The sequence below is a fragment of the Podarcis liolepis genome (genome assembly GCF_965112155.1).
Source record: "Podarcis liolepis genome assembly, chromosome: 12".
Lineage (NCBI taxonomy): Eukaryota > Metazoa > Chordata > Lepidosauria > Squamata > Lacertidae > Podarcis > Podarcis liolepis.
Genome location: NC_139563.1, coordinates 37899617 through 37923403, shown reverse-complemented (window position 1 = coordinate 37923403; position 23787 = coordinate 37899617). Strand labels below are relative to the sequence as shown.

General features: G+C 43.7%; 1 protein-coding gene and 1 long non-coding RNA gene across 6 annotated transcripts in view; one reads left to right on the top strand and one right to left on the bottom strand.

The window, feature by feature from the left end:
- Positions 1-3158: 3158 nt before the first annotated feature.
- Positions 3159-23787, top strand: part of CPVL (carboxypeptidase vitellogenic like) — a 60838-nt gene continuing 40209 nt past the window's right edge. Inside the window, exons 1-3 of one of the 5 annotated variants that reach the window (XM_083468379.1) lie at positions 3159-3290; positions 17303-17507; positions 20399-20517. In XM_083468379.1, the coding sequence (XP_083324505.1) occupies positions 17315-17507; positions 20399-20517 (312 nt within the window). In that variant the 5' untranslated portion in view covers positions 3159-3290; positions 17303-17314. Of the gene's footprint in view, positions 3291-3753; positions 3907-9569; positions 9633-14114; positions 14400-17302; positions 17508-20398; positions 20518-23787 lie in introns of those variants that run through there. The other 4 variants (XM_083468378.1, XM_083468377.1, XM_083468381.1 and 1 more) reach the window with 4 other exon arrangements.
- LOC310690115 lies at positions 21660-23477 on the bottom strand. Its single transcript, XR_014517918.1, has 2 exons — positions 23006-23477; positions 21660-22674 (listed from the first exon to the last, which is right to left on the bottom strand). It is a non-coding gene; the product is annotated as an uncharacterized lncRNA (long non-coding RNA).

Sequence of the window (23787 nt, the reverse complement as noted above, 5' to 3'; positions counted from 1 at the left end):
AAATCAGCTTTAAAATGTGTCCATAACTATGTCTATAAATAAAAATATTGATTATTGATTCATAAGAAAAGGTTTTAAATAGAGGGTGAATTGAATGGGTGGAGGGGGTGGGGTTCGGAGGAGAGGCGGAAAGAAGAGCTAATTTGTCCATGGCTAGGGGACAGTGCCAGATTTGCGTATAAGCTAAACAAGCTATAGCTTAGGGGGGCCCTCCCAAATCATTTCAAGGAAAAGAAACCTGGATGTACATTTCCAAAATATATGATAAAAAAATAAATAAAATAAAACCTACATACAGCAACAGTGTTTTGTGCAGGCTTCTATGATGTAAGGAATGGGCCCCGCCTGCTAGCCTGCTCCCTAAAATATCCCTGGTTTGCTCATTTCTATATATAGGGTAGGGACGCGGGTGGCGCTGTGGGTTAAACCACAGAGCCTAGGACTTGCCGATCAGAAGGTCGGTGGTTCGAATCCCTGCGACAGGGTGAGCTCCCGTTGCTCGGTCCCTGCTGCTGCCAACCTAGCACTTTGAAAGCATGTCAAAGTGCAAGTAGATAAATAGGTACTGCTCTGGTGGGAAGGTAAACTGTGTTTCCGTGTGCTGCTCTGGTTCACCAGAAGCAGCTTGGTCATGCTGGCCACATGACCCGGAAGCTGTACGCTGGCTCCCTTGGCCAATAAAGCAAGATGAGCGCCGCAACCCCAGAATCGGTCACAACTGGACCTAATGGTCAGGGGCACCTTTACCTTTACCTTTTTATATATAGGGTGCCTACATTCTGCATGGACTGGTTGCTATTAATATACTTCTTTTTAATGGTATTTCACTATTAATATACTTCTGCTTAATTGTATTTCAGTTCAACAATTACTTTGATAAAATACGTACTTTGTTATGTGCAAATGGCTTTAGATACCTAGGTCCATAAATTACCATATAGCATATATTCAACACAAAAAACAGTGACAAATTGTTGTTGACAAAGGACAGCTGGACATATAAAGGGCCCCATTACCTTCAGTAGCTTAGGGCCTCATAAAACCTAAATCCAGCCCTGCTAGGGGGTACAATCTGGATGATTCTGCCAGGGACACAAGATCACCTAGCTACGGCTCTGCACAATTGTCAGCTTTACCTGCTTTTATAATGACAGAGTTTATTTTTCTCACTCGCTTTACCAGTGCTGGTGCTCAGTAGCTACCCATTCGGTAGAGCATGAGACTCTTAATCTCAGGGTTGTGGGTTTGAGCCCCATGTTGGGTAAAATATTCCTGCACTACAGGGAGTTGAACTAGATGATATTTGTGGTCCTTTCCTTTTTTTTTAAGAATAATTTTTTATTAACCGACCAATCACATCAAATCAAACCAAATTACATAAATTCCAAATTACACAGCCGAATTTTAAATTTTTTGTTGGGGGTACCCATATTTCAAGTTCTGAAGGGGATCCAATCAACTTCTTGCTTCTTGCTGGTGTTTTAATGTCCACAAATCTAACCATATGATGTTCACAGTACTATCCAGCCCTTTCTTATTGTTTTTCCACATCTCTTGTTGTTATTTTCATATATTTTTCCTTTCTCTTTGTGACCTCTGATAGTCTCCACAAGCTGGTTAAAACAGTTTGTAATCCTGCATGGATATTTCTTTTTTTTATTCAGTAGCCATATCCAGACGTTTTCCATATAACATCACTTCCATACATCAAAACAGTCTTAGCGTCATTAATCTTCACCAATCTGCCTCCTTTCTCAAACCTCTGAGGAGATTCACCAGGAATGCAGTCTGAAAACAAGTCCGTTCCTCCTCCCGGCTAGAAATCCTTTGGCAAGATGGCGACTCTGAATTAATTGCTGCGCCATTCCAAAAGCTCTTATTCCTTCTCGATCTCCATAAAGCATACTTTTGGTTAAAGTTTATCTCCACACAGACCTTAATCATCCTGCTTGGGTCAGTTAAACCGACGGTTCTAATAAGGAGGGGTTCTTGATAAATCACATAGAAGAAAAGTAAAAAAGGTCCGTCCCCCCCTCAGTCCTGTTGCCGACATACCCAGCCTTTGGTGGGTATCGTAAAATATCGTAAAATATTCCTGTTGCTCCAACCCGTCGTCTTCTTTCGCAGAGGTCCCTTAAATTAGCAGTCTTCACTCCCCTTAACTTGAAATATGTGCATTTGCTTCTTTTGTAATTAATTATTCCAAATTGCTGCAGCTAGTGCGCTATCAGAGACAGCGTCCAGGAGAGCTGAGGTCCACACGGGGGCATTCTGCCTTGGGCCCTCACCCCCTTCTTTCGAATTTGGGGGTGATTTATGGGCACAGCAGGCAAGGGCAGTGTTCCCCATTCCCTTGGGGCAACAAGGGAGGCTGCCTACTCCCATAACAGCCTCTTAATTACCCCGTGTGGGTCGGAGAGATGGTATTGTCGGCCATCTTCCAATGCGCCCCTAGTGGCCCCCCATTTGTGGTCCTTTCCAACTCTAGAATTCTATGATTTTATCTAAACACTCTGCTATGTTTAGTGGGAACAGTACTATCTTCTTGCTTTGTTGGGAATGACATGCAGAACATGATGTTAACATTTGTGCTCAGTAATACAGTATTCATTGTGTTCAATAAGGCTACAGCACTGCAGCTTTTAGTAAACAATGTCAAATCACTTTGAAATTCTGGATATATCTTCCGACTTACCATGTGTTGAACATGGAAAATGTTTTCCACCTTTAAAATCAAATGCAAAATTTTTTAGAAAAGAAAAACACGGCAGGCACATATATTTATATAATCTGTTTTCTAAATACGTAGTTTGGAAAAATCATAGGGAAATATTAAAAAACCCCTTTTGGTTTCATCAGTGGATCGTGCTCTCTCCTAACGAAAGTCTCCACAGACCTTTTACTTACTTTAATTGAAAACATTTCTGCTCTGCCTTTCCACACAGCTTGAGGCTGCTTCAGTTTAAAAACAAAAAGTCACTTTGCCTATATGTTCTGTGGAAAAAAATGTATTAAATATCTTTTTAAAAACTGGTTCAGTCTGGGGCATGGGCTAGCCTGAGGGATTGCAGGGGGCTAAATTAAGTAAGTAAATAAGAATATTTAACTGACCAATTGCATCACAGACAACGTGGTTCTGCCCCACCTCTCACCACACATAATGCCTTCCCCTCCCAAATAAATCCTGGCTACGCCCATGGTTTGGGGGCGCTTAACCCACAAAACTGAGCAACACGCAAACCACGCCGTTTTGACGTACTGTTTCTTTAAGAGCAGAAAGGAGGAGGTGAGTGGGGCTGTCAGCTGACAGCAGCAGTGGCTGCTGATGCTTTAACGCAGGGCGAAAACATAGGGCGATTCTAACTGCGCTTACGCAGAAGCAAATCCGAGCCCAGCAGCGGGACTTATTTCTCAGTAAATGTCCTCGGCACAGACGTTTTAATTGCAAGCACGTTGCGCAGCGTCAGATCCTGAGACCTGGCCTTTCATTGCTAGACGCCCGCGCAGCGCGATCCTATTCTGCTCTCCTGTTGGGGGAATTCTTCCCAGTTTAGTACTGCAGAAATGAAGGGAGGGGGAGGGGGGAGAAATGTGCTTTGCTTCTTTATGCAGACCGGTTTCTTTATGTAGACCGGTTTAATCCATGTTTATTCCAAAGCCTAAATAATGCGAGGGATCCGCCGAAGGCGCCTTCGCTTTCCCAATGGGCAGGCGCCATAGGCAAAGGGGGCGGGCAAGGCTGCTTCTTCTCCCCCCGCCTCCCCTTCCAGGGATCGCGATTGGCTGCATGCGGGCTTGTGGCTTGCCAGCCTTCTTGCAGGGCTCCGGTTGCCGGTGGGGGTCAGCACATGATCTGCAGCCGGTGAGTGAGGCCGGAAATTTGGGCCAATGTCTCTGGGCAGGTAAGCCAGCGCTGTATGCTAGATGCGGCGCATTTAGGGTAGAATCCGTAATAAGACAGCGCCGGGGGTGTTTTCCCTTTTGGTTAGGGGGCTGACAAGCTCAGTCCAGGGGCTGCTGCTGTTTGGAAGGGCCTCATGTTGAAATCCCCCCCCCCTTTTTTTTAGGATAAAGCAAAGCAATAAAGTGCAAGGTCGCCTCCGTGCGGTTAATGGTTGTCGAAAACCTGCCGGAACAGCAATGGTTAATTTCCAAAACGAAGGGTGCCAGGGGTTGCCCACAACTGGAAGGCGTGTTTCTCGGGAAGGCTTTCTTCCAAATCTTGTGTGTGTGTGTGTGTGAATGTGTCAGTTTCAGAAGCTGGTGATGGTTACTGGCTACCAAAGGCAAAAATCATTTTTAAGTATGCTGAAACACCCTCCTCTTCCTTATGATCGCTCCTGTCCCAGCGTTTTGAAAGCCGAAGGCCCCCACTTGAGGCCTGGCTTAAATTTAAAGGGCAGGCTAAAGCAGGTTTGCTCCAAAGTAAGTTCAAATGAGTTCAGTGATACATTGTAATAAATTAAGAATGATTTATGGAAGGGGAGGGGAACGCCTGACTTCCTCTTAATCTGCTCCTGATAAGTAATAGCACTGGAAAGGAAACCAGCATTTGCAGAAGTTAGGAAAGGCCGAAAGGCGCTTCCTTGTTGCACAACTGGCTTATAAAAGCCGGGTTAAATCCAACCTTAATTGACAGTTCTGTGGCTGCATGTTTTGCTTAGGCTTTGGATATGTCCGCTTGCATCTGGAAACATCAAAGAACGATAGGTTTTGTAGCTCTCAATCGGTAGCGAGGACCCTGTGGCTGAGCAGCAAACCGGCGATGAGAAGTTACAAAAATTCAAGGTATGCAAAATTTGCATTATTTTAGATGGCATAAAAAGCGACTGATGATGTGAAAAGCAAACTAAGAAGTCCAGGCTCCCCTAGAATCCCAGACCCACATCAGGCATGCCTCTTTTTTCTTCCACTGCCAAAAACACTCCGTCATCACTCTCTGCAGAGGAGTCACCAATGTTTTTAATATGCAAGGAAATCCTTTTGCAGTAGTGCTGTTATATTCCCGGTTCCTGGGAATCTGACTCATAAACCAGAAAGCATATTAGGCACACACCAGGAAAATGCACAGGTGCATTGTTGCAGCTCACATTTTGTGCACAAATTATAAGCCCCCGTCATTATTTTTCCTTTGGAAAAAAGCCTTGCTGTCAGGCCACTGTTGTCTAGCTCACTTCTTAGGCAATTGCTTCATTGTGTGTGTGTGTGTGTGTGTGGAGAGAAAGTGGGGGAGAGATGATGTGGCTCCTATATGGTGAGCCTAGAAATAAAAAGGACTTGCAGGTTGGGAGGATGCCAGAGGGAGAGAAAAAAGATGGATAAAGAGGTAAAAAGCAAATAGAATGATGAGTGGCACAGCAAGAAAATAGAGCTGAGCAGTGCTGCACACCCCACCTGTTAAGTTGTGGGTGAACATATCAGATGACACAGCGATTCTTCAAACAGCTCTTGTTTATTCACAGGCCAGGACAGAACTGAACTGAAGGGTTCAGCCAGCCTGCTTATAGAGAGCTCCACTAGAACGCAACAGTAACAACTTTCTGTAACTATCCAATCACTGAACGTCACTTTCAATCCCTTATTTGCATATGTGGACCTGAGTGAAAGCTATCTACAGTATCCCCCTGCTGGCCCAGGGTGGGAACTTCAGTTCATAACACCACCCACTTTTGGATCTGGTCCTGTCCATCATCAACATACACTCCCCAACAGATTATCCATGACTCTTGACACACTTCTTCCTTATTTCTTTTCTAGAACAAGGATGGACAGATATTACACTTGTGGAATCTTGGTTTTTTTTAAAAAATATTATTTTACTAGAACTCCTAAGCCCATCAGCTGGAGCCTGGTGCAAAATGGTGGGTCAGATAAGGAACAGGGTCAGGCCAGGATTATTCCAGGGATCATGAAGGGGTCCCTGCCTATAATGCAATGATAGCAGGTTATGGGATGTGATTCCTGCTATAAGCTTCCCACTGCTGTGAACCTAGCATGTGGTAATGGAACGTCTGCTTTAATGGCTAGCTGGAAAGTTCTAAAATTATAGGCCTGGTTAAGGCCCAGATTTAGAGGCCTGGAGTCCATTGGGAAAGAATGGCTACATAGGTAGCAGATTAGAGGTGATTCAAGGACTGCTGAGAACTTTGCTGTCCTGAACAGATCAGCGCATTTGGGCTGGATTTGGCAACCTTTCTTCAGTGTACAGTGATTTAGGTTTTCTGCTGAAAGAAAGGCATTCCACACCGAGCTGGCTTATGTGCGATTAGTCTACACTGAAATAGAAAACCTTGTACAGTATATATCTGGCAGCTCCCACTGGTGGATTGGCAGAAACACCTGCTGGGAAAATCCCCAGGAAAAACTCACACATTGGTTTTCAGAACTAGAAAAGTATTCATACCAAAATCCATTCCCTATGTGATCTTTACTCAGCAGCCTTATTTTATTTTAAGGAAGCCTTACTTTTTAAAAAACAGTTGGGAGTAAATAAGCTCTTTCTATTCTTCCCCTAAAATCCCCCAGTAGATTCTGATCTGCCTTTGCTCTCCCCTGCTCTAGATCACCCCAGTATCCTGAGCTGAAAACAGTAGTTATCGTTGCCTGTTTAATTTTGCTTACAGGAAATTCCCAAATCCCAGGAGCAGAGCATCTCCTCTGCATGCAGAAATTCCCAGGTTCCATTCCTGGCATCTGCAGGTAGATTTGGGAATGTCCCTTGCCTGTAACCCTGGAGATTCACAGCCAATCAGTGTTGACAGTACTGGGCTGGATGGATCAATGGTTTGCCTTGGTATAAAGCAACTTCCTATGTGTCCATTCAAATTAGGTTGGCTGGGTTTTCTATTACTTCAGGCAGAATCAGGGCAAGGTCTTAGAAGCACAGACACAACTGGCCTTCCTGCAACCATTGCTGTAGTAGAGCTGTCACTGTTGGAGGAAAGCCATGACAATCTCTGGTGACCTGATTGTCAGTACAGCCCTGTCTCTGTCTAGAACATTTACTTATTTTTAAGTATCGTAAAGGATGGGTGAATGTAGCACTGTAAAAAAAATAAAAAATGGGGAAAATAGTACAGTGGTACCTCGGGTTACATACGCTTCAGGTTACAGACTCCGCTAACCCAGAAATAGTGCTTCAGGTTAAGAACTTTGCTTCAGGATGAGAACAGAAATTGTGCTCCGGCGGCGCGGCAGCAGCAGGAGGCCCCATTAGCTAAAGTGGTGCTTCAGGTTAAGAACAGTTTCAGGTTAAGAACGGAGCTCCGGAACGAATTAAGTACTTAACCCGAGGTACCACTGTATATGGCTTCCTGGCCCTGCACAGTTATTTGATGTCCTTTCAAGATCACTTTCTTTTAAGGAAAAAATGGGAACTCGTTTTTGGAAAGTATGTGACTTGAACACATTGAAGAACATGCTGTTTTCTACGTTTCCCTTAGAAACGAAACTGAGAACCGTTTGGCATTTAAGGGCCAGTCTTGCTTCTTCATTGACTTGTATGGGGCAGTAGTTGCAAGAATAAGGAACTGATGCATGTCCTATTCATGTCTGTAAAATTAGTACAACTGTTGGTGCTAGATCAGGGTTGGTACCATAGCAACGGTAAGCAGTCTGCCACTTGTGAAGAGGATAAGAGTAGTTATATGTAAACTGCTGCTGTTTCTACTGTTTGAAATATTGACCTCCAAGTCTCAGTTTGGCAGCTCATGATTCCGGGAACAGCAAATAGATCTTCTGGGCAGGAGTAGGGAAGCTTTTTCAGCCTGTAGGCCGCATTTCTTCATGGCTAGCTTTTCAAGGGTGACTTAAAAACACATACCCATTCATACATCATTCATAAAAAAACACATATGCATTCATATATACACCTATGCATGTGACATTTGTTCATTTCTTCATTCATTCAAACGGACACACAGTCATTCACTCGCTGTCTTTCTCAATCTCACACTCATTCTCTTTCCCCTGCCCCAAGCTTGAAGAAAAGATGATTCCTATAAGGAGGGGGGTGATCTTTGTGGAGAGCAAAATATATTTGAAGGAGAGAGTTAACCCTTTACTCCCCAGCTGCAATCTTGGGAAACAGACAAGGAGTTAAAAACTCAGAATGTGTAGATCTGCCTTTGTATCCTAGTTCAGTGTGATCTTTGGAGGAATATCACATCCACTTTGCTCCTTGGATTTGTGCTTGAGAGGGAGAGCCTTAAGCATCATTGACTATTTGAAACAAAAGAGTTATAGCAAAACAAAATACTCCTGGTTTTTGTTTAGCCTAGCTATGTAGAAGATGCCCTGTACCCATGTGGGGAGTCTGATTTAATTTGCATTTAAAGACGAACTGCAAAGACGAACTTTCAATACACACACTGGAACATAGCCAGATAACATGTTAAAGAATGCATATACCAGGAGAGGTGTATTACTATAATCAACATAGAGAAATGCATTATGTTAGAGAAAATTGCTTTGCTAAAATGTGTATATGAGACAAAACTGCATACAAGAACGTATATAGGAGAAATCGACACTAAAATTATGGTGACTTTTCACGAGGACTTTTAAGAAAAACAGTTTGCAAACTGATGTGGAAATGCGGAGAACTGAACGTAAGAGTAGAAAAATGGAGAGAAACCAAAATTAGCAGATTCTCGTGTTCCTGCTTCTGCATCTTGTAGTTCATATTTTAATATACTGTGCCGCAAAGTGTAGGCGATAGATTACATGGCAAAAATATATATTGCTGTCAAACAAATCCCAAATGAACCACTTCTGCCAAACCATAGGTACAGTTCCAGAGTGTGTAATGGCAACTATAGGCTTTAATCACTTGGGAAGACAGGTGAACTAATGCCAGTGTACTGGAAGAAGCAAAGATCCACCAGTATTGAAGCAATGATTCTTTAACATCAACTTTGTTGTATTGGTCATGTTGTACAGATGCCTGATTATCATATTCCAAAGCAACTACTCTATTCCAAAATTAAAAATGGAAAGTGTAATGCTGGTGGTCAACAAAAGAGGTTTAAAGACTCTCTCAAGGCAAATCTAAAAAAAAAAAAAAAAGTAGTATAAACACTGACAACTGAGAAACACTGGCCTGCAAGTGTTCCAGTTGGAGAACAGCCTTTACCAAAGGCGTCATGGGCTTTGAAGACGCTCATACTCAACTCCCGCCCGTAAACCAATGTCCCCACTGTGGAAGGATGTGTGGATCCAGAATTGGCCTCCACAGTCACTCATGGACCCGCTGTTAAAATCGTGTTTATGGAAGACAATCTTACTCTGCTACGAGTGATCGCCGAAGAAGAAGGCTGCCATACAGTTTGATCAGATGGTCTCCTGATAAAAGTATTGTCAAGAATATGGGAAAGGAACAAGAAGGGATAGGTGGTTTGGGGGTTAAGTAATGGATGGCATATTGAGGCTCCCAGCCCTCAGAAAGTGAATCATGAAGTTCTACCGAATGGGTGGGTGAGAATAAGGAAACGACAGATTTGCATGGGGAGGCAAAAAACGAAACAGGAAATGTTGACTGTGATGCAGTGAAATAGTTCGCTTCTCATTAGTTAAGAGAAATCTGTGGTGCCATGTTCTACTGTTAAGTTGCTAAAGCCATTTTTCTTTGGTGAGTTGTGAAGTGGTTTGTTTGTTTTTTTCTTTGGGCAAAATGATATAGAAATTCTGGTTGAAAACGAGAAATAAACTCCTCTATTGAAACTAGGAAATGTTGTACCACACTAGCAGAATGGGTAAGTAGATTCAATATTTTAAGGAAGAAGAATGCAAATGGAAGGAAACAATGGAAGTGGTTGTGAAGTTTCACGGTTATGGTTTGATCTTATTATTTTTGCCATGACTGTTTTGTAAGATCAGTTTGAGATGACAAGTGGTCAGTATTGCCTTTAGAGCAGCTATGTAGCATTGTTGCAAAATGCGCTAAATATTTGCTCTTATTTACACTTTTGACAATGGAAATAATAATCCAGTATTAGCTACAGTAAGATCAGTATTAGCCACAAGGGGGCATGCCATTGACACAGAATCAGCATCAGCTGTTGTTTTATTGTTGTTGCTGCATTCTTATGGTACTTATAAAAGTAGTTATTAGCCATTCTGTCCTTTGGGTAGCCCCACTAAAATTTGGCTTGATAGGACTGGCTAAGGAGAAAGCTAGCTTACTACTCGTAACAGGTAAGAATATAGACCCTCAATGTCTGTGGTGTTCTTGTAGCTAAGCTGATTAAGCCTATTAAAACAAATACAGTGGTACCTCAGGTTACAGACACTTCAGGTTACAGACTCTGCTAACCCAGAAATAGTACCTCGGGTTAAGAACTTTGCTTCAGGATGAGAACAGAAATCGCACGAAGACGGCGCAGCAGCAGCAAGGAGGCCCCATTAGCTAAAGTGTTACCTCAGGTTAAGAACAGTTTCAAGTTAAGAACGGAGCTCCAAGATGAATTAAGTTCTTAACCCGAGGTACCACTGTACCACTCAGGTAGTACTAATATAAAGTTCTTAATAACTATGTCAATTTATTATTTCTGAAGCTTGAGGAGCCATGAACCTTTATTATGAATGACATTTTTGACTGTAGCAAGTGAGTAACATCTCTCTTGAATTTTCTCTGTTTTCATATCTTTTCCCCCCCTGAATATGAAATACTTCAATGTTTGCTTGGAAGAGGAGCAAGATGTTACCAAGCAAAATGTAATCCTAAGAAGTAGTGAAATACCGTGAAGAAATCTGATTCCTTTCTTAGTTTCATAATGATTAAAGTTACTCTCTTCCACTGTTTTGCTGCGATACACCTGACTGACTTGGAACCTATCATGGTAAAAGTATTTGGCAAGCTCTATTTGACTTTGTCCAACATATTCTGGAGGAAAAAAAAAAGATTCATTTTGGTCTTTTCTAGCCAAACTCATAACCAAGTTCCAGTTTTGTACCCCAGTCTTCCAAAACCAGCAACAAAGAATAGACAAAAATGCTTTGGGACTTGAAAAGGAGCTTAGAGTATAGTGATTTTCAGCAATCCTATCCCTGCTGGACTTGGGAATGAGAAGCACTTTAACTCAGTTGGACTTACTTTTGAGTTGGCATGTATAGGCTTGCAGTGTAATATTGTGAGCCAAGAACATGGGTATGCAAACTTAGGCCTGGTGGCCGGATCTGGCCCAATCGCCTTCTAAATCCAGCCCGCAGGCGGTCCAGGAATCAGCGTGTTTTTACATGAGTAGAATGTGTGCTTTTATTTAAAATGCATCTCTTGGTTATTTGTGGGGCATAGAAATTCGTTCATTCCCCCCCCCAAATATTCTGGCCCCCCACAAGGTCTGAGGGACAGTCGACCGGCCCCCTGCTGAAAAAGTTTTCTGACCCCTGGCCAAGAAGATCCATTCAAACTTCACCTCAGAAGCAAACTGTGGCAAACCACTCTTCTTCCAGCTCTTTCATGTTCCCTCCCTACTTAAGAATATTGGCCTAATAACAGCTCCCTTGAAATCGAGAATTTCTGGCTAACCTGTTCTCTAAGGGGATGCAGCTCAAAGTACTAATTCCCTTGTTGTGATCTTTTTGACTTTTAAGGGAATTCAAACAGTGGCAGTAAACTGACATGAATTTCGGTCCTATACTAATAGCAAACCCATCCTCCAACTGCGGATCCTTATGTTACCAAATCACTACCACCCAGAATTGATGGAGCCTCAGGAGTTTGTAGAAGTATAAAATAAAAGCCCCAAACAGCTCAATTAGGGACATCCTCAATGGCTATGGAATGTTGCTTGCGCCAGAATGGAAAAGAGTTAGGGAGCTTGTAATTCAAGTTGCACCTGTGGATATTTCCTTCTATGCAAAGGTGCAGGTGCATCTTTACCCAAAAATAGACTATCATTTAAGATGGCATGGTTGGCTGCCAGGAACACTTTGCACTGCAACATTTTGTTGCAGTTCTTACTTGCCCTACACTATTTGAATTCTCACTGAATACCAATATTTAAAGATTTGCCTTCCTGTTGGATAGTTTCCTCCCTCTCTTCTCTGGTCATAGATTTACAATTGCATAGACAGGAGAAGACAGATGCTCAGCAGCTGCTTTAGAACACATTAAGCAGTTATTCTGTCAGCCTTTCCCATCTAGATGAAAAGGTCTCTGCCGTAGTTATCCATTTTGCATTGTTCTGAAACTGATCAGTTTTTTCTTTCTTTTTGTAAATTTCTGGCTCTTTTTCTTATATTTCATACATCACATTGGGACATATATGGGAGGTGATCAAGTAGTAATAATATATTCAGGAGAAACTGTATTGGCTTGTTGCGAACATTTTTGAGAGTCATGCTTCTAAGTACAGTGGTACCTTGGTTTACAGACGCTTCAGGTTACAGACTCCGCTAACCCAGAAATAGTACCTCGGGTTAAGAACTTTGCTTCAGGATGAGAACAGAACTTGTGCTCCGGCGGCAGTGGGAAGCCCCATTAGCTAAAGTGCTACCTCAGGTTAAGAACAGTTTCAGGTTAAGAACGGACCTCCAGAATGAATTAAATTCTTAACCCAAGGTACCACTATATGTGTGAACAGCAAAAATGTTACTCCCCACCCTGCCAGGTTTCACATTGCTAAATAATAATGTTTTCTGTGTTCCTGCAAGATTCAGGACCGTAAAACTTTTTTCCCATTTTAAATTTTCATCAGCTCTTTTTTAGAGCAAGAAGTCAAAAAGGAAAGAAACAAATTTCTTTGTACAAGCTGCACCATCTTCCATTGCTAGTGAAAGCACTCCCCTACTCTACTTGATACCAAAGGTGTCAAAAAAATTGCTTACGGCAGTCAGGTTGAAGGGATGATGCAAAGTTTACTATATCTGTACAGTCCAATGTAGAGGGGATTTGGCATTTCAGGAATAAAACGGTGTCTTGGATGCCCTTTTAGGCTGGCTGTTCACTAGTCCCCATTCAGCAAGGCTGCAGTAGCCTGATAACATTGTCTGTGTTTCCTCATTCATTGAGAAAATTCTGCCATTGTTTTACAAGTGTGCCAGAGTGGCTGACTGGTTTTTATATGTGTGGAACTAATGCATCCTTCTGCTTTTGCTACAATAGAAATATTGCCATTTCTCCCCCTCCACCAATCTATTTGTCTCTGAATTCTAAACCTTTGATTAGCTGTTTGACTTTGGACAACTGTCACTGGAGTGGTCTAATAGATTGCCAAGCAAAGGCGATGTATTCGTTAGCCTTTTCAGTAGAGGCACAGCTTGCATTGCACATGACTCTCTTTAGAGTTCATAAATGTAATTTCCACTGTGAGTGAGCAATGCTTTCTCTTGCATACTTTTTCTAGTATTAAACCATGTCTAGAGATAATGCTAGTTGGCCTCAACTGAGCATGAAAGGAAGGGAGACTGGATTTCCTTCCCAGTACAGCATTGTCCTGTGTCCAGCGGTCCATCATCCATTGATTGATAAAGTGTCATTTCTGGGCATGGTGCTTTACAAAGTATAAAAGGAGAGATCCCTGCCTAGAGGAGCTTACAATATGAAATTCAGTACTGAGGAAGGCAAAGGATATAAAGGCAATGGTAGCTCAATACTTTTGCTTTACGTGTGTTTAGGCTTTGTTATTGTAGGATAAAGGTAAAGGGACCCCTGACCATTAGGTCCAGTCATGGACAACTCTGGGGTTGCAGCACTCATCTCGCTTTACTGGCCGAAGGAGCCGGCGTACAGTTTCTGGGTCATGTGGCCAGCATGACTAAGCCGCTTCTGGCGAACCAGAGCAGTGCACGCACGGAAATGCCGTTTACCTTCCCGCCGGAGTGGTACCTATTTATCTACTTGCACTTTTTGGTGTGCTTTCGAACCGCTAGGTTGGCAGGAGCAGGGACTGAGCAACAGGAGCTCACCCCATTGCAGGGATTCAAACTGCCGACCTTCTGTTCGGCAAGCCCTAGGCTCAGTGGTTTAGACCACAGTGCCACCTGTGTCCCTTATTGCAGGATAGGAGAGCCTTTTTTAATGCTGAGGTATGAAGTTAAATATACAGTGGGAGGGGGGAACGAAAGGGAAGGTGGCTACAGTGGATGTCACCTGCGTCTGTTTCTTAGGGTTGGCACCCCAACCTCAAACACAAATAAACAGTCAGCATGCAGACTGACTCCAGCTACAAAAGCAGCTCCTAATGCTGAAGGAACCAGATACCATATTTGTTGTGAGCCCTGCAAAGACCTGCTTTGCTGGCTTTCAGATGCCCTGCTTGAAACCATGGAGTACAGCTGCCCGTCTGTGAAGCCAATACTGACCTAGAGAGTCTTAACACGTTACAGTTGTGCCTTGGATCCCGAATGCCTTGCGAGTCGAACGCTTTGGATCCCGAACGCCACAAACACAACAGTGAGTGTTCCAGTTTGCGAGCGTTCTTTGGAACCCAAACTTCCAAGCACAGCTTCTGATTGGCTGCAGGAGCTTACTGCAGCCAATCGGAAGCCATTCCTTGGTTTCCGAATGTTTTGGAGGTCAGACGGACTTCCGGAATGGATTCCGTTCGACTTCTGAGGTACGAACCTGTATAAGGCAGGTTCTGGCGGGCTAGCAGCTAGAATGGCTCAGCTAGATTTTTTTCTGGCTTTGCATCCTCCAATTCTGGTAGCTGGTCAGAAGGGTGAAATTCTAATTGGGGCAGTAGCATTATGTCCGGACAGTAATCCTAGAGATGTGGCTCCAGTGCAATACTCATATTGCCTGTAATGTGAGAAACAGCCCTTGGGTAGTTCTTACTGTTGCTACCTTCTAGTTACGCATTTTCTCCTTTGCATAAAAGCACCAACAAGCTCTGTCTTGTTATAGGGAAACAACAAAGCATGCCCGACTTCCTTCAGCAATTGTTCTCTCTAAGGCTGGCATTAGGACGTGGGAGAGAGTAGAGGCTTCAGAGGCCACCCTGCTCCGAGTTGAAATGTGTGACTAACAGCCAGTCTGCGTTGTATAGATCTGTAATGCTTCAAAATCAATTTAGAACTACCGTATTTTTCACCCCATAGGACGCACCGGCCCATAGGACGCATCAAGTTTTTTGGGGGGGAAATGAAGAAAAAAAATTTTATTTCCCTCCCAGGCGCTTGTGGGGCAGGCAGCGGGGAGAAGCGCTCTTCTCCCCGTCTCCCACCTTCAGATCAGGTCCGGGGACAGCAGGGAGACGCAGCACGTCTCCCTGCTGTCCCAGGAGTGGTGGGGCAGGCAGCGGGGAGAAGCGCTCTTCTCCCCGTCGTCAGCCTCCAAACCACTTCGGGAGACAGCGGGATGGCGGCGTTCCGCCTCCCTCTGTCCCCCAACCTTGTGGGGCTGGCGCTGGGGCTCTCCTGAAGCCTGGAGAGTGAGAGGGGTCGGTGTGCACCAACCCCTCTCACTCTCCAGGCTTCAGTGAAAGCCTGCATTCACCCCATAGGACGCACCCACATTTCCCCTTCATTTTTGGAGGGGAAAAAGTGCGTCCTATAGGGCGAAAAATACGGTAGGTTAAAGAAAAGTTCAGCCTGCTTTTGCAGCAGAAAGCACTTCTTTGCTGCACGAGCTCTCTGTACACGTGGAAGTGCCATTGATTTAACTTTGGTCTCTCGTGCTGCAGCTGGGCTTACGCAGGACGTCTCTGAAAAAGTAATTCTGCTTCTGCAGCTGCTGATTGAAAACCCTTTCCTTTCCGGTATGACTTCTTTAGATTTCTCCTTTCGAAATCCTGTTTGGAATTAACCAGGTTCTCTATGTAATTGTTGGGCTTGGGGAGAAGGAAATGAAAGACTGCCATTTCCCAACCCATGCTGCTTGTGTACTTTCTTGTCTCAGTTGTTGATGACTGCCTGAGCCCTCATCAGTCTTTCATCTCCCTCCTGTGCAATTAGAATTGTGTGATAGAGAGAGTGGGGGATGAGTACCTGTATACCTGAAGAAGCGTCTCCACCCCCATCGTTCTGCCCGGACACTGAGGTCCAGTGCCGAGGGCCTTTTGGCGGTTTCCTCACCACGAGAAGCGAGGTTACAGGGAACCAGGCAGAGGGTCTTCTTGGTAGTGGCACCCGCCCTGTGGAACGCCCTCCCATCAGATGTCAAGGAAATAAACACTTCCTGACTTTTACAAGACATCTGAAGGCAGCCCTGTTTAGGGAAGTTTTTAATGTTTGATGTTTTATTGTGTTTTTAATATTCTGTTGGGAGCCACCCAGAGTGGCTGGGGAGGCCTGGCCAGATGGGCGGGGTATAAGTGTTGTTGTTGTTGTTGTTGTTGTTGTTATTTATTACCTTGGCCCCACCTTCTCTACACCCCCATTGCTTGTTCCCCTCCATGCGATGGTAGACAGGGCCAATCCAAAACCTGGAAACAAAGACATCAATTGCCTAGTGAAGAGCTTTAAATTGCAGTCCTGGTTGATCACCACAGATTTTCCTATTCCTTCTCTGTCTACTCTTAACAGGATGCACTTGCAGTCCTAACCACGTCTGCGCAGAATTAAGCCCTGCTGAATTCAATGGTGCTCGCTCCCAGAAAGGGGAGTTATAACTGCAGTCTTAGAATATGTTCACATTACCTGGTACTCCATATCTTAGTGCTCTCCCACTTCTAGTTTTTGAAGCCGCATTCACATGATCCATTATCAATTCTGTAGTTACTAATCAAATACCAGCTTCAATCCAATTAGAAAACTTCAGGTGCATTTGCTATGTACTTCAGAACGGCACACAAATTTGAGACCGCGGTTGCGCATTCGCAGATGAGAGCTTCATGAATGGAAATTGTGGAGGGGCTGCAGGGGGCGGGGAAACTATCTGACTTTTAGAAGACGCCTGAAGGCAGCCCTTCAGGGAAGTTTTTGATGTTTGATGTTTGATTGTGTTTTTAATATTCTGTTGGGAGCGGCCCAGAATGGCTGGGGCAACCCAGTCAGATGGGCGGCATGTAAATAACAAAATTATTATTATTATGCATATTGGGTATCCCCACCTGGTCTCCCATGCGAACAACACTCTGCAAATGCAGACTGACACACAGCAGGGGAAAATGACTTAGTTTCATTTTAAGCCACCCATGTGAACAAACCCTTAGTTGTGTTTGTTAAAATGCAGCGCTTGTAGCCACTTCTGCTTTCTCAGCTGTGACAAGGAACAGAGACTGGAAAGCACTTAACTTTGAGGTAGATGTTGCATAACATCCCAGAGCTACTATTGAGGGGGAGGGGAGGAGCTAGACAGACTTTACGAAGCCGCAGCAGCGCATGTTTAAAATTGTGCTCTAATCTGATTTATTCTAAGGTGGATGAAAAGATGGGCAAGATGACACGGGTCTTGCTGGCTTTGCTCAGTCTAAGCTTGAGCTTGGAGCTCGTCCTCACCCAGGAACGATGGAGTGTGTTCCGAAGAGCTTTCCGGGGAATAAAGTACGGAGCGCCGTCAGGAGGAGACCCTGGAAAACCGCTTTTTCTAACACCTTACATTGAAAGTGGCAAAACTGAGGAAGGTAAAAGTGTTAATCTTGTTATTTTAAAATATATAAATATTTCCATCTTTTCTTCATTATCTCCTGTGTAGAATTCTACACATAGCAGTAGAATGCATTAGTTAAGAGTTGGGAAGCGGGTGGCGCTGTGGTCTAAGCCAGTGTTTCCCAACCGGTGTTCCGCGGCACACGAGTGTGCCGTGAGACGTTGCCTCGTGTGCCGCGAGATGCCTGGAGGGAGGCGGGCGAGTCGGGCGGCGAGAGGCGGGGCGGCCGCGGCGAGGAGAGGCCGCACCTCCTGCTGCTGCCTGGCGCTCCTCCTCGCAGCCGGCAGCGCTGCCTGGGCGCCTCCGCGCGACTCTGCCTCGCTGGGTTTGGTCTCCCAGCAGAGACGGGTCACACGCGCCCCTCCCTCCCTCCCTCAGCCTGCGCGGAGGGAGAGCCAGAGAGAGGCATCGCTCCTGCGCTCCGAGGCGGATTGAGCGCAGCTGAGAGGAGCTGCCGAGGGAAAAAACTTTCACTTTTGTGCGTCCCTCCCGGCGTGACGCTGCGCGCTGACGTCACGGGGCGGGGCTTTAATGGTGGTGTGCCGCGAGATTTTTTTTCAGTAAACAGGTGTGCCGTTGCCCAAAAACGTTTGGGAAACACTGGTCTAAGCCACCGAGCCTCTTGGGCTTGCCGATCGGAAAGTCGGCATTTTGAATTCGTGTGATGGGTGAGCACCCCGCTTTGCTCTGTCCTAGCTTCTGCCAACCTAGTAGAGTTGTACCTTGGTTGTTGAACGCCTTGGTACCCGGACGTTTTGTCTCCCAAATGTTGCAACTCCAGAAGTGAGTGTTCCAGGTTGCGAATGTTTTTCGGAAGCCGAACGTCTGACACAGCTTCCACGGCTTCTGATTGAGTGCAGGAAGCTCCTGCAGCCAATCAGAAGCCATGCCTTGGTTTTCAAACTGTTCGGGGAGTCGAACGGACTCCTGGAACAGATTAAGTTCAACAAACAAGGTACCACTGTAGTTCGAAAGCATACCAGTGCAAGTAGATAAATAGATACCTCTGTGTCGGGAAGGTAAACAGTGTTTACGTGCGCTCTGGTTTCCGTCACGGGGTTCCGTTGTGTACATCTTCCATATGAACTTTTAGAAGACATCTGAAGGCAGCCCTGTATGGGAAGTTATTATTGTTTGATGTTTTATTATGTTTTTATTTGTACTGGAAGCCGCCCAGAGTGGCTTGGGAAACCCAGCCAGATGAGCAGGGTATCAATTTTAAAATAATGGTTATTATTATTATTATTATTATTATTATTATTATTATTATTATTATTATATTTATCCTTAATGTTGTTCTACTGCTGCTCATATTTCAAATCCTGCTCACGTTTTCATGGAACTATAAATAGTTCTTTAGATATTCTACAATTAGATATTAATTGTAGAATGGCATTGATAGCCTTAAAAGGTAAAGGGACCCCTGACCGTTAGGTCCAGACATGGACGACTCTGGGGTTGTGGTGCTCATCTCGCTTTCCTGGCCGAGGGAGCTTCCAGGTCATGTGGCCAGGTCAGTACAGCTTCCAGGTCATGTGGCCAGCATGACTAAGCCGCTTCTGGCAAACCAGAGCAGCGCACGGAAACGCCGTTTAGCTTCCCACCGGAGCGGGACCTATTTATCTACTTGCACTTGACGTGCTTTCGAACTGCTAGGTTGGCAGGAGCAGGGACCAAACAACAGGAGTGTGATGGCTTGGGAATACTCTCCACAAGAAATGCTTCTGCTCACTCAGAGATACATAGATACAGTCTTTATTTTACATATGTACAAGCAGCACACATAATTATGCGCCCGAATCTTGTGAGTCAGATTCCCGAAGTGATTTACGTCTGCCCCTTTTCCAGCAGAAGAGGCGAGGCATTCTCAGTTGATGTCTCTGCCCCCTTCGCTTTTACCCTCTCCGTTCCTGAGCAGATGGAACTGGCACTGCATCCCTGTCAGTGCCAGAGCTTCCTGTGCGGAGTTGAGGCTCTGCTCTAGCATCTGAGAGCCTTCCCTCCTCCTGGCTTTCCCCCTTTTCCTGCACTGGCACTTCCTGCCCCCCTTCCTCTGCTTGTCTCTCCTCCTCCCCTTCGTTCTCCGGCAATACCATGACAAGGAGCTCACCCTGTCGCGGGGATTCGGACCACTGACCTTCTGATCGGCAAGCCCTAGGCTCTGTGGTTTAACCCACAGTGCCACCCGCGTCCCTAATTGATAACCTTAACCTCTGTGAATTTGTCTACTCCAATTTTAAAATCACAGCTAATTTATTCTTAATCACAGACATGGGATCAGATAATCCTTTATCGGGAAGGTAGCATGCAGGGAGGGGAGCCATTGGAAAAAATACCCTATTGGTACAAATGATGATTTTTCTTTTTTTGGGGCTTGCACTCATTTTCTCTTTCCCTTACATATTACCAGAATGCCGACCAATACAAGCACTTTGTAATTGTTCATGATGCTGAGAGAAGATGTTAAATATAGAGCAAATCCTCCATATGCTTATTATGCTTTGCAAAGCTGCTTATTGTGCGTCTTCAAAAAACTGGAGTTAATTCCAATACAGGAGTTCTTCTAAAAAACTATTTTACTCAACGTCACAAATAAAAAACCATGTATCTCCCATGCATCTGAACTTCCAGACACTACTTAAAGTGCATCCTCACTTAGCCATAAAGTTCACTGGGTGACCTTGGGTCAGTCACTAGAATAACCTACCTCAGAGGGTTGTTGTGAGGGTGAAATGAGGAGGAGAAGAACCACACACACCACCTTGAGATCCTTGAAAGATAAAGGTGATATATAAATGTAAGAAATAAAATAAATAATCAGCCCGTCAGTCTGATGTTTTTTATACTTGTCATTCTTTATAACAGGAAGGCAATTAAGTCTGGTAGGCCATCTTCCAGGACCCAATGTGAAGAGCTATTCAGGTTATCTGACCGTCAACAAGACTCACAACAGTAATCTTTTCTTCTGGTTCTTCCCTGCTCAGGTGGGTCTGTTGTTTCGATATGCTGCCATACTAAAGCTTTCAAAGGAAGCTTTCATTTCATCGTCATAGATATGGGACAAGTTCTGTGCTAGCTCTGCTGCTTCCCAAAATGAGTACAGGTTAATAATGTTTGGCATGTAGTACTGGCCTACATAAACTGACCAGAAGGCAGAACTGTAACCATATAGCCAATTACAAATGTGAGTTATGTGCATCATCTTGTGATCAAACACTCGAGATTATTGCTTCCCTATGTGGTGTTTATAAGCAGCCGCCAGAACAGCCCTGTGGGTGGGGATATTGGGAGATATAACTAGTTGTGTAGCTGTATGTTTCATACATGGGAGTAAAGTGTTCAGAGCACATTTTGGACCAATAGGCAAAATGTCTGCTGTGAAATGAAATTGTGATGGAGAGTACATTGTTCAGTGAGTCCATGATAGATTGGAACTGGGATCTACCAAACCCCGATCTAATATCCTCTTCATGTTTGTTTTGAAAGGTTTCTGTAATTGACTGCCATTATCAGCAAACCTAGACTTTTCCCTTTTGAAACAAAATGTTTGCCGTTTTGACACAGTTTTTCTAGCAGTTATCTGATTTTTTTTTTTTTTAAGTCAGCTTTCAAATTTTGGGCTCTCTCTTTGCTCCCAGTACTAATGACCTAGCTTTTCATTTTTCATTAGAATATGTAGGAGAGTTGTTTTAATTATTTGTAAATGAACAAAAAACAATGAAATGAAATAGATAATATAAGAGTCCTTAGTTAGAATTGAGAGAGCTCTCTGTATTAAGAAGTGAATTTAGAACCTGTTGCTCATGAAGATTTGCATTGCTTGATTCCTTGTGCCATTAATTCACACTGGCATAATGTGGTTCCAGAAAAGAATGAGTTGAATGAAACATATTTTTGGCACAGGTGGTTGCCAGAGAAACAAGTGAGCCATAAGAAAAATTCCAAAATCTATATTAAGTCAATAACTTTTATGAGGACAACCAAAATACTGCAAGTGTGCAAGGTTCCAACTTTTTCTTAGTACTTTCTGTTTAGGAGATGGGGGAACTGACATGTTTAAAGGAGTTGGCAATTTGGCCCAGATGTCTCTAAAATGAGTGGGATTTGAGACCACTTCAGAAAGAACAGTGGATGAATTTTCAGAACGTTTAACAGGCAAAGACCTAAAGCAACATCCTAGTGGCTTTTTCTGAAGAGCTTTGAGCTTGCAGTATAAAACTGTGATATCTCAAAACAACTTGCTTAAGTTGACACAAGGTTGAGAAGTTTATGCCAATAAGTCCCATTAGTTTTATATTTTTTTAAGTGTGAATGTAATTTATTTATGGTTCACTGACCACAAATTATTTCAAAAAGTGTTTCTTAGCAGGATGCAAATTCTGAAGGCTCTTGGAAGAAGAGGGAAAAATAGGCTTTGCAGAAGGACATCAATACTGCTTCAGTTTAAGGATATACTGTTCTGTTAGAAATGCAATATTATTAATCCCAGATGCTATGAGCAACAGATTTGTTTCTGTGTTTAATACTTCTGTTGTAATCCTGGGCTCATTACATAAATAGCATAGTCCATCTTGTACAACTTACGCCAGAGAGAAAAAACAATTGGCAGCAGTAAATGTTTTATTTAGAAGAGACCCTGAAAGGTTTTTCACAACCGATTTTTCTGGCCAATCTCATTTGTCAGCTCTAATAAATAAATAATATTGCGGAAAAGAGTGAGTGTTGTGATAAAAGGGAACGTAGCAGAAGAGTTTCAAGCTGGCTAAACTTCCATTACTTGGTCTTCAAAATGAGAGATGTACAGATGTTCACACAGAGTGCAATAATAATTCAGTGATCGCTCTAGGTCTTTACCCTGTCGTGCTGAATTTCTGTGAGTGGGGAGTTGTATCTCGCTCTTTCTCTTTTATGGCAGGCAGGCTATCCCATGTTGGGGTTTCCTCCATCTTTTGTTCTGTGCACTCCAACCCCATCTAATTAAATTGTGACCTTGCTCACTATGACACAGTGGGAATCGGCAAGCTTTCGGGTACCCAGAAGGAGAATTTTGCTCCTTACCTGGACCTGTTGCTGCAATGCTACCCAGATCAAAGCCATGGTTTGGCTTCGTATTGTCTCAGTCCCAACAAACCATAGCCAACCTGTTATGTACTGAGTTGAATAGGATCCAAAATGCAGCAGTCTGATTGGTCCTAGAACAATAGGATTCAGTATGCAGCAGTCTGATTGGTCCTAGAACAATGCAGCAGTATGATTGGTCTGCAGGAGCCACCCAATCCAGCTCAAGATGGAAGTGAATCCACAACCTGATTGGCCTACAGGAGAATTCCGGAATTAGCCAATCACGTGCAGCCCATTGTGTAAATAATGTATATAAAGCAGATACTTTGAGGGGACTTTCATTCCTCCTCACCACTATGAGCTGAATAAAGAGCATGAAATCCACTCTCGACTCTGAGTATATTTCACAACCTTTGTTCGTGACTTACCATTCATGGTTTCCCTGAGGGAAACAGACCACGAGTGCAGATTCACACACAACACTGAGCCAAACTATGGCTTAGCTCTGGGTAGCATGGCATTAGGAGGAGCGAGGAAGGACTGAAATGGTAGCATTTTTCCTTCTGGAGGCACAGAAGCTTTCTCTTGCTACACCATGGTTTGGCTTAATGCTATGTGAAAACGAGGCCTGTGTGCGGATGATCCCATTTGCTTTACTTCCTCTGTTTAAAGTCTGAAAATTTCTTTTCACTGTGGATGCAAGATACTAGGACTGTAGAGACATGGCTTACCAAGCACGTAGTCACTCAGAGCATGTGGAAAGGTCTTGTGTTAGTTATAAAATTAGCTACTGTATTTTTCTGTGTATATGACAATATTTCCCCCCAAATTTAAGTTTAAAATTGGGGGTTGTCTTATACACAGAATGTTGCAATTAAATATACAACAACAATCTTTATTACGGTCCAGAGACCCAACAAATTGTTACAAAGCAATACACAATTCAATATATAAATAAATACATGCCGCCATCCATATTCTTTCCCCCCAGCCTCCCCTCACTATTGGCTGTACACACACACACACACACAATATATATATATCAGTAAAGTTGTTCTGTTTGATGTTTATCTATACGGTACTAAATATATCGGTGTTTTGAATATTTAATCAAATATCAGAGTTGTTGTGTTTGGTGTTTAAAATATTAATTTCTTAATTTTGGGCTCAAAATATAGAGGTCATCTTTTACA